Source organism: Anolis carolinensis, chromosome 5 (assembly GCF_035594765.1).
Source record: "Anolis carolinensis isolate JA03-04 chromosome 5, rAnoCar3.1.pri, whole genome shotgun sequence".
Taxonomy (NCBI): domain Eukaryota; kingdom Metazoa; phylum Chordata; class Lepidosauria; order Squamata; family Dactyloidae; genus Anolis; species Anolis carolinensis.
In genome coordinates this window covers 194,007,622-194,023,637 of record NC_085845.1, presented here as the reverse complement: position 1 = coordinate 194,023,637, position 16,016 = coordinate 194,007,622, and the positions used below count along the sequence as shown (strand labels likewise).

Here is a 16,016-nt window from a genome sequence, read left to right as displayed (position 1 = left end):
TGCCAGATAATCCAGTTCAAAGCAAGTAATCTGGACTCTATATGGCAGTGTAGAAGGGGCTCTAGAGAGGTGTTCTCTCTAGTAATTTCTGGTTTTCAGTGTGATTCTATGCCACACATTGGCCATAGGAGGACCCATAATTATGTTCCTAGAGAGAACATATGAATCAAATCTGAGAATAATTGAATCCAAAAGTTAAAACTACCAATATAGGAGGCCAACTATGTTATACATGAAGAAAGAAGAGTCAATGGTCAAGAAGAGAACTTCAGTGATTTAATTCTAATCCTTTAACCAGCTACATTTGTCATGTTGGAGGGAATGACTTACAAGCGTACTCTTCTGAGCATCAGCCAACTTTGTCGCTATGAAATACTGTATCGGAGCCAGTAGCACAATGACAGCAGCTCCAACCAAAGCACTCTGTCCAAGTAGGTTGTAGAGTAGAATGACACCCATGATGATCTACACAAAGGAGGAAGACATAGGGTGTGTTATGAAAAGTTGACAGCCAAGCCTATATAGGTGACAATCATTACAAATATCCTTATGAGGAATCACTGACGATGGCAGTGAAAATGATAATGATTTCAATAAATCAATTCAGAAGAATTTAGACAATGTTCTGCTTTGTGTTCCCCATATCTACGGAATTCACTGTATGGAATTTGGCTACAACTCTTAAAACTTTCTTAAAATTAAAGACTGGGGTTTTCGTTGTTATGATCCAAAACGAGAAGTTACAGAAGACATCACATTGGGAAATAGAGACTCCCATTTTGTAGTGTGTCCTAAAGAGCAACATGACTTATTGTATATCTGGACAAGTTACGCATGAACACTCCATGAATGGACACTCCATGTGTACAATGATCCTAGCAGTGTAGCTATGTCTCTGCTCCCTTCTTGAGGAAATAAGAGTTGCACAGCATCACAATTCGCATTTAGATGATCATAAGTTAGCTTGTAATGACATAAATACATTTAAGAAGTACTATTCTTTTTAAAGATTTGCTGCTTGTAATTTGTTTATAACCCCTCCCCCACTCCCTGCCCAATATACAGTGAATGAATCTGTTGTCTCTTCCAAAAAGCAGTCCCTTACTTCCATTCTCTACCTGAACGGGCATAGCCCATAGGTTGGGACACAGGAACAAGAACCACATGAGTTGATTTGTTTCTATGGCAACCAAGTTATTGATCTGTCCCAATGTCATCTCCCCCATTGATAAATTGGATGTGGAAAGTCTCAGGATTTTATTGTAAATCATTGCCTGCAGAAAAAGAAGCAAGTATACAGTCAGCAAGTACAAATTTTGTGTACAGAGAGAAAGAAAAAAAAAACCCAGGAAATGCTGTGCAGGAAGTTATTATTTTCTACATAAAAACTGCAAAGTTGGCATATAATAATTTTCCTAAAACATTTTCTGCACAAGAAACAGTATAAAAATAAATCAATAATTTGTTTTAGTTGTTATTACTACTCTCATCATGATTTTCTTCATAGAATCATAGAATCATAGAATCATAGAATCATAGAATAGTAGAGTTGGAAGAGACCTCATGAGCCATCTAGTCCAACCCCCCGCTAAGAAGCAGGAAATCGCATTCAAAGCACCCCCGACAGATGGCCATCCAGCCTCTGCTTAAAAGCTTCCAAAGAAGGAGCCTCCACCACAGTCCGGGGGAGAGAGTTCCACTGCCGAACAGCCCTCACAGTGAGGAAGTTCTTCCTGATGTTCAGGTGGAATCTCCTTTCCTGTAGTTTGAAGCCATTGTTCCGTGTCCTAGTCTGCACGGCAGCAGAAAATAAGCTTGCTCCCTCCTCCCTATGACTTCCCCTCACATATTTGTACATGGCTATCATGTCTCCTCTCAGCCTTCTCTTCTGCAGGCTAAACATGCCAAGCTCTTTAAGCCGCTCCTCATAGGGCTTGTTCTCCAGACCCTTAATCATTTTAGTCGCCCTCCTCTGGACGCTTTCCAGCTTGTCAGCATCTCCCTTCATCTGCGGTGCCCAAAATTGGACACAGTATTCCAGGTGTGGTCTGACCAAGGCAGAATAGAGGGGGAGCATGACTTCCCTGGATCTAGACGTTATTCCCCTATTGATGCAGGCCAGAATCCCGTTGGCTTTTTTAGCTGCCGCATCACATTGTAGGCTCATGTTTAACTTGTTGTCCACGAGGACTCCAAGATCTTTTTCGCACACACTGCTGTCAAGCCAGGCGTCCCCCATTCTGTATCTTTTCCATTTTTTCTGCCGAAGTGAAGTATCTTGCATTTGTCCCTGTTGAACTTCATTTTGTTAGTTTCGGCCCATCTCTCTAGTCTGTCAAGATCGTTTTGAATTCTGCTCCTCAACTCTTCACCCTCAACTTGTCCATGGTTCCTATTAAAATCTATACTTTGAGTCCAAAAACCTGCCCATGATTTATATATGAGGGTGACCTATACATGACAATATACAGTAGGTGCAAATCTCCTTATTTATTATTTTTACCATATTTATACTTTGCTGTGGTTGCACCTCACATGTTGTTCATTTAATGAACATTTAGGTGTAATTGTACACGGAATCCCATCGGCGTCATATACATATGTAAGATTCCTTATACATGAAGCCGTACTTGAACAATGCATAGATCCACGTTCAACATGGGCCTAACTCCTATAGCTACTTTCAACTAGAGTAGAGCCATGGAATTAATCATATCTATGGTGATACAAAAGTTGAAACATAATTATATTGGATTTCATTTTTAAAAAACAAGGTAAAGGCAACCTTGGAAGTACGATTAAAATCTTTTTTAGATTACAACTCAAAGAATCTCAAGACAAGAGTCTCTACCATCCCAGTCTTGGGCTATTTCGCATTATAGAAGAAGTATGCATTGAAGCAACACTGCTGTAATGTAAAAAGACTACAAAATAGTTACTACCTAAAACTGACCAAACAATTCATTAAGAATGTTCAGTCCAATGTATAAATAGTTTTATCAGATCTTTATGGATCTGTTTTTTATCCATAAATGAAGCAAAGTACAGGTTGAGTATTCCCTTATACAAAATGCTTGGAACTGGAGATGCATTGGATGTTGCATTGTGTTAAATTTTAAGATATTTGGAGTACAGTAGAGTCTCACTTATCCAACCTCCACTTATCCAACGTTCTGTGTTATCCAACACAGTTGGCTTTTTAGTAATCAAATGTTTGTGTAGTCAATATTTTCAATACATTGCAATGTTTTGGTGCTAAACTTGTAAATACAGTAATTACTATGTAACGTTACTGTGTATTGAACTGCTTTTTCTGTCAGTTTATTGTAAAACAATAAACTGTGCTTAATTTGTAAAATTATAATATAATTTGATGTTTAATAGGCTTTTCCTTAATCCCTCCTTATTATCCAACATTTTCACTTATCCAACGTTCTCCGTTTATGTTGGATAAGTGAGATTCTGCTGTAATTCTAAACATCCAACATCAAGGTGGATAAAATAATGAGATATCTTGAAGATTGGATTCATGTCTAAATTCAGTTATGTTTCACATATACTTTAGTCACATAACTTGAAAGTACTTTTATATATAGTTAATCATTTTGTGCATGAAACAAAGTTTGTGCACACTGAAAGCAAAGGTTGCACTATCTTAGCCACCCTTGTAGACAATTTAACTTTGAACATGTTTTAATTTATTTTAACTGTGCATTTTTAATATTGTTATGTTTAATTCTGTTTTTTTTAAGAAGCCGTGGTGGTGTAGAGGGTTAAATCCTTGTGAACTGATGACCTAATAGTTGGTTGCTGATCTGAAGGTTGCCGGTTTGAATCTGCGAGACGGAGTGAGCTTCTGTCTATCAGCTCTAGCTTGAGGGGACATGAGAGAAGCCTCCCAGGAACACATCCAAGTGTCCTCTGGGCAACAGCTCTGTAGACGGCCAATTCTGTCACACCAGAAGTAGCTTGCAAGTCACTTCTGACATGATAAAAAATTGAAAAAATTGCTTTAATGTTTGCATATTTGTATATTTTAAATTGTATAGTCATACTTTTAATGTAAGCTACTTTGAGTCTTCTTCAGGAGAGATAAAGCAGGGCATATATAAGGAGGAGGAGGGGGGGGAGGGGGAGGGGGAGGAGAATGATGATGATGATGATGATTATTATTATTTGGGAGTTTGGAGCATTTCAGATTTCCAGATAAGGGATACGCAACCTATACGGATAATGTAAATCTCTGTCAGATTTCACATAAGATGTAGTTCAGTGAAGTAAGGTCTTGGCTTACCAGTAAAGCTCCTCTCAAGTTGATGCCTGTTTCTATGGTGACATAGTAGGAGGCCTGGAGAAATGTCCTTTGCAGGATAAGGGCCAAGAAAAGGAGAACGGCTAAGACATAATTGGTTTTGAGAAGCTCTCCTGAGGTGAGGAAAGGATCTGTAGAATACTTAGGAACAAAAGAAAAGATAATTTCAAAGAACATTCAAAATCAAGGGAAAAGGGAAACATAATTATGATTCAAAATGTTTCTGGGTAAATCCCCATAAACTACATAAGCTGCAGGTACTTCAGCAACTTTAAAAGGACGTTGTTGTTGTTGTTGGCTTTCAAGTCAGTTCTAACTTATGACAACTTTAAGTCAAAGATATCATGGGTCTTTTTGTTGGCAAGATTTGTTCAGAGGGGTTTTGTCATTGTCTCAAGGTCACCAATGGGTTTCTATAGCCAAGCAGATATTTGAACCCTGGATTCCTGAGTTATATCATGCTCAGACCACTACACCATGCTGGTATATTAGTTGCAGTCAACCTGTTTTATCTCAAGTCTATGCAGCTATTTCCATAACTTCTCAGGAAAGTTCTGTTTTCTGGACTCTGGTTCACACATTGTTTATATCCATTCTCTGACAAGAAATGCCTAATGATTATTTGTTGAGAAGTGTGCCTGCATTTATGTAAATCCCATTGAATCAGTGATGCTAATCTAGTTGGGAAAAACAGAATCTGTATTGAAAATTCCATGTGTGGAGTTACACATTGATTGTACCATGCAACTGCTGTGTTGAGTTGAATGGCAATGTTGTGCAATCCAATGCAAAACTCAATGTGCATATGCCTGTTTAACAGAAATTCGACTCTTTCAACATTTCACAATGGATAGAAAAGTCCAACTGTTTCCAAAGGGGAACGTAAACATTCACTGATACCTCAAATGGGTTCTGGTCTGGAAGAAATGTTGTATGTTATATTATTTACATAGCTAAATAAGCTGAAATCACTTACTTGAACTGGTGTGCTGAAATTGCTCCCATTGGATAGACCAGAAACAATTGGAATCGTGCTGTCCTTGTTGTCAGTGGAGAAACTGTGAACAATGCCAGAAATGCAGAGTGGTCCAGCAAAGCCCAAAAGGTCGGCTAAGTAACGGAATGTGCTGCTGAGAAGAATTGGCCGCCCAAAAGCCCGGTACATAGCCAGCCAAATGGAAGGGACCTTATCTGGATGTTCAGCCACTTTTTTCTGAAAAAGAATACAGAGTAGAGCCAAATCAATTCAATTTAAAAAGAGGGAGAATTTGAAACTGAACTACTGTTTCAATGTTATCCTTGTGCCAAAAATCTTTGCAAAATCCAAAACACCAGACTCTCCCCCAATGGAATAGCCAGACTGAACCCTGATGCCATCACCTTTTCCTTGCACTCATCAACAAAGGCAAAAGGGGATGTACTGTGCCTCTGCCACTACCATTGCAGCTTCTAGCCAGACACAGAGCTCCATGTGAGCCCCTAGCCATTGTGGACACCTCTGCTGACAACAGAGTGATCTATCCTTCTTCTTCCTCTTCATATGAATGGCCCCTTTTAATTTATTTTATTTATTTACAGTATTTATATTCCACCCTTCTCACCCCGAAGGGGACTCATATATGGCAAACAATCAATTCCATTATTAGACATACAACATATAGACAAACACAAAGGCAATTTAACATTTTTTTCAGCTTCCGGCTTCATGAGGGTATGCTCGATTCCAGCCACGGGGGAGCTGCTGTGACATTGAGTCCTTTGATGGTAGTACTTCCTCATTCCTTTCCCCACACTGCTGGCAGTTTTTATGGTGTTGTAAATTTTAAGTTAAATTTGCCTCCCCAAATAAGCGGTACCTAGAATTTTCTACTCAACAGATGCAACTGTTTTTCGAGCTGCTTAGGTGGGAAGTGAGCTAGGCTAGGCTTTTAACATCAGCAGAGGTGCCGTGCAACCAGGCTATCTCCTCTAGTTCCTTGCAGTCAATAAATTTGCCAATTTCACATATCTCTCAAGTTTATTTGGCGAGAAGGAAGGGGGCCTTTTTGGTGGCTGCTCCCAAATTATGGTACTCCCTTTCTGGAGAGGGCAGGATGCTCCTATCCTTGTCTGCTTTTTGTTGGCAGTTAAAAAAAATTCTGCCACCAGAGTCTATGAAGTGACAAAGATTGGGTTTTCTTATACTAAGTGATAGGGACTTTAAGGTTCATAGAAGGTTTTTTAAATACATTTTAATTTTTATTGTTTTAACAGTATAAATTGTTTATTTTTTCAACATTTTTGTGTATATTTTAATATCTATTTTAAATTAGCATTGTTTTACATTCATTGTTAATTGCCTTGAGTCCCTATATTAGGAGAAAGGAGAGATAAAAAATACTAAATAAATAGTTGTGCTATCTAAAAACCTTTGATGTGCCAATGCCTTGGAATGAAAATGGTACATACCTGCTTTGTGGCACTGGCTTCTTGTAGCAAAGCTGGCTATTAAAACACTTTAAATACAGTTTTGTAGGGAGGGGAGAAATCTTGTCAGCCTCACAATTAGTATCTTTCAATAAAGTGTAACCAAAGACATTAGAAAAGAACAGATGCCTGGATTCTGCATGGAAATGGAATGCAGCCAAAGCCTTTTGTTCTCAGGTCAGACAGAAATTGTTGGACTCCATCCGATTCCTTTTAGGAGTTTTCTGAGCAGGCTATGCTTGAGTAATTGCTGGCTGTAGAGCACTTGAGTAAACAAAGGTATACATTAACAGTTTCTTTGAGACTCCAGTAATATATCTGTCTTACAGTAGACATGCTACTTCTTTGGACTACGGTTCCCAGAATTCTCCAGCCAGCAAGAGCAATTGCAGTTTTACAAAACCCTGGAAGGCAACTTCCAAATGAGTAATATTTCTAAGTTCTATTCTGCTAATATTATTATGGTTTTTTTATTGTGAAAAGAGAAAGGATTTGAATTTGGGGCCCCTATATGAAACTCAGGTGCTTTAGATGGGACTGCTATTGTGTGCCTTCAAGCCATACCTTCAAGGCGAAGAAAATAATGAATTATGATTAAATACATTTCTGGGTGAACCCCAAAGGCTGCATATTTCCCATAACTGCCTTGTGCTTCACAAGTAATGATGCCGATTCAACTCTTTACCTTTTGCTCTTCATATGCGTCTTTCAAGCAGACATAGTTTGTAAGGGATCGCATCGCTATGGGCAGCTTCCCAATGGCCTTCAGGTCAATTGGCTTTTTGTGAGCCGATATGATTAAGGTATTCATCCACCAATATGTTGCCTTAGAGAGCAAGTTGACAAAGGGCTGCAGAAACCTCACGCCCAGATCTTGAAGGTCTTCGGGAGGCTTTACTTTTTGAGGTTTTGTGAAAAACATATACCTCTGGGGATAAAAACAGGACACAGCAAATACAGTAAGATTTAGTAACATTCAACTTATTTGAAACATAAAATGCATTATCTACTGTTGAGCCATCTGATTTTCAAAACCACAATAGCAAGGTTTTGAATCACACCAAATACTTCTTTGGATGAAGAAGAGTTGAGCGTGAGACATTAGGGAAAAGAAACGTATTATTGTGATATTTATTCAGTACAGGCAGTCCCTAATTTACAAACATCCAAATTACAAATGACCCATAGTTAAGAATGAGGTGAGACAACACCCCTGAAAGAGTTATGATGGGGAAAAGATATCTCCACTGAAACTTTCTCACCAATACTTGTTTCCACAACAAGCCATTTGGGAACTGCCTGTATAAATCTTGATTCATTTAAATTAAGAGAAAGGGGGTTTTAATCCAAAGAAGGGAAGGGCATATTTGAAAATGTCCAAAAGATGATTAAAAAAACATGTTTCTAGAATATTGGGAAATCATGACAAAGAGAACCTGGATTGACCAGAATCTGAATCATTTTCTGAAAAATTCACAACCTTTGTATAGAAGATAGTAATTTTTTTGCACAGAAACAGCAGTGTTGTTTTCTGCATAAAATATGAAAATCTGATACAGAATAAGTCTTGAAGCAAAAAATAGTACTTGCAAACAGTTTAATTTCTGCAGAATTTCTCACAGTAGGAAGAAAAATGCATATTTAAAGAAAATGGATGATACCAGGTTTTGCCCCATGGATTAAGAATGATGAAAATGACAACAAAAGGTTGGATTAAAAAAAATCTCTCCAATGCTAATTTTGTTTTCATAATTCTTTTTCACACATACAATTATAAAAACAACTATTCGCCTTACTTGTTTGTCATGAGTAGCCAATATTGGTACTTGTTATGGTATCACATTTGCGAATAACTATTTGTTCTAAAATTTAGTAAAGAGGGAAAAGCCCTTCCATAAGGAAGAAATGAAGGAAACTGGTTCCTCTGTACTACAGCATAGAAATTCCCTCAGTTCATAGCCTAGAACAGTGGTTCTCAACCTGGGGTCCCCAGATGGTTTTGGCCTACAATTCCCAGAAATCTCAGCCAGTTTTCCTCCTGTTAGGATTTCTGGGAGTTGAAGGCCAAAATGTCTGGGGACCACAGGTTGAGAACCACTGGCCTAGAAGAAGTCAAGGGAACACAGCTGGGATAAAGTATCCAGCCCTGTTTTATGGACTGCTTCTAAGTTTTCAGTAAAGGAAGGATAGGTGATGTGCAGCCATATATTATTTGACTGCTATTTCCATCATCCTTCTCCCTAGATATATCTTTCTGTTCTGGCTGCAGCTGATGAGAGTTGCTATCCAAAAACATCTGGAGAGCCAGATGTTACTCATCCCTGAAAGTGGTCTGATATGAAAGAGGCAGTGACAAACAGAAGAGACTGAATACAATGCATTCACTAAAAAACATGGGAGTCTCAGAACCATTGCTAAAACCTGTGGATGCTGAAGTCCCATTATATACAAAGACACAATAAATGGGGTCCGTTATATAAAGTGAGGAACAACTCAAGTGAGAAGAGTTACCACATGAGCCTAAAACTCCCAAATGTGTAAGAATCAATTGTAAAACTGAAACTGAGAAGTATCTGAAAGAGGGATGATAAGAGCTTTGGAAAAAGCTTTCAGTTCTGAACACCAGCAGCGACATTGAGAATAAATGAACAAATCCATTTTCAGTAAATGCAAAATTCCCCTATTTGCCAGTGGCTTGCAGAATATGACATAACGTTGTCAGGAATACATCTCTAGAAGCACGTACCCTTACACGGATGACGTTGATCTCCACCGCCATTAACAACCCATAGAGCACAACCATGATCCCAGTGATGCAAAAACGTAGCAGAGCAAAATTGATCCCATCTTGGCAATATTTGACCAGCTTGATAGTTTTGGTGACAAAGGCCATGATCCAGTACAGAAAGAGAGCTGTGGTATATCAAGGGGGGAAAAATACTGAACTGCATAAAACATATGGTAAATATGTGATTTATTCCTTAATTTGGTGATGTATAACATCAGGCCCAAAGGTCGCATGCAGCCCTTTAATTGCTTTCCTAGGGCCCATTGCCTAGATTCAGAACTCTTCTGTAATTAATCAATTCAAGCTTCTGAAATAACAATCCATCCCTTCCCCAGCAGTGCCCAAGGAAGAGAGGAAGGGGGAAAGAGTAACAGACAAAAAGAAAAGAGGTCACAGAAAGCGAGTGAGATAAATGGTTGGATTTTCCCCAATCACCAACTGCATACAACTCCCAACAGATTGCCTTAATGGGTATGCACCCACTGAAAGTTGCCAACTCTCGCTCTAATTAGTGCCAACCAAAGAATTAAAGAACAGATAAGAGCCTGCCAAAATGCCCTAAAGGCATTAATAATACTTAATACTTACCGAGAAGTAGCTTGGGAAAATTTGATGTCTCAATGTTGTGGTAATATACTATTGATGTTGTAGCAGCTACAAATCCCATTATGGCAGGAAGGAAGAGGTGGAGATGTCGAGTGAGCATCCGTCTAGACAGAACAAAGGGGATATCAAAATTATGTCTTGAATGCAAGTAGTAGTAATAATAATAATAACTTTATTTTTATACCCCGCTTCTATCTCCCCAAAGGGGACTCAGGGTGGCTTACATGGGGCCAAGCCCGAATAAAAACAATCTATATATATAAATGAGTGATGGCATCACGGCGACCCACAGAACAACAAAACTACAGGCCCCCCAACCTCGAAATTTGACAACACAACCCATCATCCACGCCTCTAGGTTGATACAACAAAAAGAAAAGAAAAATAAAGTCCTAATTAGAGGGAGAGCAATAATTGTTTTTATCCAGTTTTATCTACAGTTTATTTAAGTAGAACAGTAATGGAGATGCACTGTAAGATGAAAGCTCTAACCTTACAACTTCCTTCCATGAATTGGAAGCCTTGAGCAATCCACATGGTCTCAATGCCTCATTCAACAGTATGCTTAGAAACTAGTGAAGAGCCATTGTGATGTAGTGGTTTGAACATTGGTTTTTGATTCCAAAAACCAGGGTTTGAATCCTCGCTCGGCCATGGAAACACACCTGCTAGAACATCTCTCTAGAAGTTTCTAATGCCACCAGCCTGATTCTTTGGTTGACTTCTGCTGGAACCTGAACAAAGAATCACCTTGGGGACCTAGAGATTCCTGAATAGGTGTTCTCTATGGAAATCTCTGGGTCCTTCGCCATGATTAGAAAAAGCTGGAGAACCTAGAGATTCCTAGAGTGAACATTTTAATTAAAACCATGAATAATCAAATCTGCAAATTTAAAGCCGCAAATATGAAGATAAGTGATTTTTTTTATTTCTTCAGAATACAGAGTAAGCCTTAAAAATGCATGTTTTTTTTCCAAGGCAAAACATACTTTGCCTTGCACTGTGTCTCAGGAGGTGCACAATGGACACATTTGCTGATAATCACAACATCAACAAAACTCATTTCCATCCTTATGAAAGGTCTAACACCACTCAACACAATAAGCAAGGGTTTTTGTTCTTACGTGTCTGAAACAATGCCTTCTCCTATTTCGCATACGTGCACAAACAGAAGAGTAAATGTCAGAATCCACCGCAAATTGTGTCCAGGGAAGTGAAGCCAAGTGTTGTGATGGATCTGAACTTTGGAGCTTTGGGTTCCCCATCCTGAAAGAAAGCACACATAAAATAATGATGAAAAGCAATCTCTGAATAGAATGGATGAGGCCACATCTACACTGTCATAAAATGCAGGTTGAAACTGCATTACATGGTCAGTATAGACTCATAATGCAGTTCGATACAGTTAAACTGCATTATATGAGTCTATACTGGCCATATAATGCAATTTCAAACTTCATTATATGGCAGTGCGAATGCCCTGGATTGATGTATCACTTTCACATCTTTTCTTTGCTCCATTTTAGGAAGAAGCTTGTGAAGTATGGAAAGTTGTTATCAAAAATGTATGTAATAGCATTCTTAATCATCTGTATTCATCAGTAGAAATGGATGTGTATGGATGTTGGATTGTCCTTTTTTGTGGTGTAGGAATTGGTCTCTTTTTCTTCCATGTTATTTCTGACTCCAGTGCCAGTTTTTTTGTTAAAAATGTAATATCTAGGAACACATTTAATTTGTAAAATGAGTTACATCTATAGTGAATGTAAACAATTCCATGTATGAGCTACTTTTGCCGATTGACAACTTTAGCATCAATGAGATGATGAATCAACTCTAGGCACAGGATAAGAACAAATGCTAGATATTTACATTAATATGTTAACCATGCTTTCTTTAAATTGATACCTATACATTCATGTGTAGCGGAAGCAGTTAGATCTTCTGCCTACTGAATAGAAGATGACAATTGTTTATCATTCCAAATAGGAAATTTGAGTCTTTTCTGCAACTTTAGAAATATGCAAGATCCAACCATGTTGCCCTTTTGTTAAATTCCACACCACAGGGATGTCATTCAAAAGAACATGTGCAACTACGTACAAACATCAAATATTTTTCTTTTTAAAAAATCAATATTTTGTAATACGTTGAATAAAAGGAACCACCATGAAACATGTACCCATGAAATGCTACAAGGAAACATTAGATCGCCAATATTTAGTTGAAGCATTTACTTTCTCAAAAGCCATTCCCTTCTGAACTGCAGTTGCCTGGACCTAAGGATACGATCAAATTCCATTAAATTACTTGATTTCTTGGCCCAGGATACTATAGAGTTGCACTGAAGGAGCTAGAGATTCCTAGAAAGATGTCCTCTCCAGAAATTTGCTATGTCTTCCAATGTAACTCAATGGTAGGGGAAGCATACCATACAATGACCTGGAGGATTTAGAAAATGCCTTGAGATGTCGAAAGCTTTCATGGCCAGAATCACTGGGTTGCTATGAATTTTCCGGGTTGTATGGCCATGTTCCAGAAGCGTTCTCTCCTGACATTTCACCCACATCTATGGCAGGCATCCTCAGAGGTGTGAGATCTGTTGGAAACTAGGAAAAGTGGGGTTTATATATCTGTGGAAAGTCCAGGTTGGAGAAAGAACTCTTGTCTGTCCGAGACAGGTGTAAATGTTGCAACTAATCACCTTGATTAGCTTTTAATGGCCTTGCAGTTTCAAAGCCTTGCTGGTTCCTTCCTGAGGAAATCATTTGTAGCTGGCTCTGATTGGTTCAGGGGAATTCAAGACATGAAAAAATCAGGGCCAGCTAACACCTCTCAACAAAGGGTTCCCTCAGGCAGGAAGCAGGCAGGCTTTAAATCTGCAAGACCATTAAACTCCCAGTGGTGAAATGGGTTAAATCCTTGTGCCAGCAGGACTGCTGACCACAAGGTTGGCAGTTTGAATCCGGGGAGCAGGGTGAGCTCCAGTCTGTCAGCTATAGCTCCTCATGAAGAAGCATGAGAGAAGCCTCCCACAGGATGGTAAAACATCAAACATCTGGGCATCCCCTGGGCAACGTCCTTACAGACAGCCATTGCTCTCACACCAGAAGCAACTGGCAGTTTCTGAAGTCGCTCCTGACATGGAAAAAAAGGGGATCAATTGCAACATTAACACCTGCCACAGATAGACAAGAATTCTTTCTCCCAACCTGGACTTGCCATATACCCCACTTTTCCTAGTTTCCAACATACCTCACACTCTGAGGATGTCTGCCATAGATGTGGGTGAAACATCAGAAGATAATGCTTCTGGAACATGGCCATACAGCCCAGCAAACTCACAGAAACCCAATGCCTTGAGACTTAGAAAATGTCTTGAGAGACATCTCCACATTGGTGAAGGCAAGTACAACCTCAGAATCAGGTTCTCTGGTTGCAAGGGTCTTACGATAGTATTATTATTAGTAATGCAGATATTCACAGCTTTGTCACTTACCAATGAATAATATAGGAAAGGTGATAAATAAGAGGAAAACATGTGGTACTAAATTGAGGGCATCCAAAAAACAAACATTGCTTAATAAGCCGCGGCTCATATTATAGGCGGAAGGGTTGTCATTGCCACAAAATGCAACTTTCTCTGCTTCTTTTGGGAACATTGCTCTGTCAAAAGCAAAAGGAACAATAAATGTTATGATAAAAGCAGGAACAGTTTCTCATAGACACCCTTCCTCAGTCAAAACATTTAAAACCCTATTGCCAATCTGGTTTGGGGGGGATGTAGCAAACTTGGAGAAATGTCATGCCTTCTAATTTGAAAAAAATCATTTGAATACTGGCTGTGTGTGCAATCAATGCACACACGTTCGTTTGCATGTGCACTTTGTTTGAAAGCTCCCTTGGGCTGACATGAAAATGGAGAATAGTCAAGAAATCAGAAAGTTAAAACTTGTAAGGGCAGATATGAAGCATGTAAATAACATCCTCTAGTGTAAAATGTATATTTGAATAGTAAAGTCAGGATAACCCATGGTTTAGTACAGTGGGCTCTTGATATCCACTGGGATTTGGTTCCAGGACCACCATGGATACCCAAAATCATGGATGTTCAAGTCTCATTATATACAATAGCATAGTAAAATGGTGTCTCTTAAATAAAATGGCAAAATCAAGGTTTGCCCTCTCTCTCGATCTCTCTCTCAATACACGCACATACATACATATGTTGTGGAAGATGGTATCCATGGATCCATGGAAAAGCTGTATTTCTGATATGTAAGGCCCCTTCCACACAGCTGTATAAAATCCACATTGAACTGGATTATATGGCAGTGTGGACTCAGATAATCCAGTTCAAAGCAGATATCTGCCTGGATATTCTGGGTTATACGAGTCCACGCCGCCACATAACCCAATTCAAAGCAGATAATATGGGATTTTATACAGCTGTGTGGAAGGGGCCTTAATTACAGTAAGAAAATAACACTGCAAATCAACCAGTTGCAACAATATATCTATCTCTTTTGCTTCTTTCTTGTTCTAAAGAAAAACATCCTAAAACGGCCATTTGTGTGGCCTCCAAAGCCTTCAGAATGCAGCACTACCTGCCTTTAGACTATACAACACACTGCTACCAAGCCGGAAAATAAAAATTACTCTCACAGTTTCCAGAGAAGGAGAAAGAATGAGAAAGAGGAGGAGAAGGAAGGGAAGGAGCAGGAAGGAAAGAATATTTTTCTCATAGTAGCATTGTGCAGAACGTTTGGGAAAACATCTTAAAAGTTTTCAGCACTTGAATTAAATATAAGGCAGGGCAGGGGATAGTTTGTACCCGTACGGTATAAGACAGAGAAGGCAGAAAGTTTTTAAAAGTTGACATTTCCAGCCAGAGCAAACTTCTCAGAGTGCCTTACCTTTCTATACACACATAAACACAAAATGCCAGATAAATCTTCTCCGCTTGAGACCGATATCATTCAGATGACAGTGCTCTGGTCCGCCAGAAGACGCCGACACACAAGACCCAGAAGAGTGGATTATTTTTAGGCTGGTGATAGGGAAGATCAGCTGCTGCCTCCTATCGAGTTTCTGAAGTGTACAGATTCTTTTTGTTTTTCTCACATATATAACTCAAGAGGGCAGGAAACAGGGAGAAACAAGCCAGATAAATGTTCCTGTTATTTTTAAGTATGCATTTAAATTATTGTCTTATTTAAAAACTCCTTTCTTGACTGAGGGTGCACATACACTGTTGAGTTAATGCAATTTGACCGCACTTGAACTGTCATGCCCCACTGCTATTAATTCCTGGGAATTGTAGATTTAAAGGATCTTCTGCCTTATCTGACAAAGGGTATTGGGTATCCCACCAAACTACAACTCCCAGGATTCCATACCATTGATCCAAGGCAGATAAAGTGGTATCGGACGGCACTAATTCAACAGTGTAGATGTACCCTGAAAGTACCCATCTTTCCACTTTATCTCTTTGGGACATTGATTTTTGCACATTGAAAGGCTTCAGAATTGGCAGGTAGTCAACAAGTAAGCTGCTTGTCAACACAGCTCTTAAAAGAGTTATTGGGATGATAAAATAGGGGAGAAGAGGAACATAAATCCCACCTTAAACACAATGAAAGAAAGCTATTATATAAAAATGATACCTAACTGAATGTGGGAAAACTGTTCAAAAGAAAAAATTTCTCCCAAGGTTTCGTGTTGACAGTGCTATTATTGCTATATGGTATTTCAAACCTGCTATTTATATTTATATTTATATATTTACAGTATTTGTATTCCGCCCTTCTCACCCTGAAGAGGACTCAGGGCAGATCACAAGGC

General features: G+C 38.9%; 1 protein-coding gene across 7 annotated transcripts in view; it reads right to left on the bottom strand.

Annotated features, from left to right (window-relative positions):
- abcc9 (ATP binding cassette subfamily C member 9) overlaps window positions 1-15,442 on the bottom strand; it is a 76,923-nt gene extending 61,481 nt beyond the window's left edge. For 2 of the 7 annotated variants that reach the window (XM_062983224.1, XM_062983225.1), the window contains exons 1-10: window positions 15,089-15,439; window positions 13,672-13,838; window positions 11,297-11,438; window positions 10,155-10,276; window positions 9,525-9,691; window positions 7,464-7,706; window positions 5,289-5,525; window positions 4,295-4,453; window positions 1,119-1,274; window positions 331-465 (exon numbers count right to left, since the gene is read on the bottom strand). In XM_062983224.1, the coding sequence (XP_062839294.1) occupies window positions 331-465; window positions 1,119-1,274; window positions 4,295-4,453; window positions 5,289-5,525; window positions 7,464-7,706; window positions 9,525-9,691; window positions 10,155-10,276; window positions 11,297-11,438; window positions 13,672-13,834 (1,524 nt within the window). In that variant the 5' untranslated portion in view covers window positions 13,835-13,838; window positions 15,089-15,439. Of the gene's footprint in view, window positions 1-330; window positions 466-1,105; window positions 1,275-4,294; window positions 4,454-5,288; window positions 5,526-7,463; window positions 7,707-9,524; window positions 9,692-10,154; window positions 10,277-11,296; window positions 11,439-13,671; window positions 13,839-15,088 lie in introns of those variants that run through there. The other 5 variants (XM_062983221.1, XM_062983222.1, XM_062983220.1 and 2 more) reach the window with 4 other exon arrangements.
- Between the last annotated feature and the right edge of the window lie 574 nt (window positions 15,443-16,016).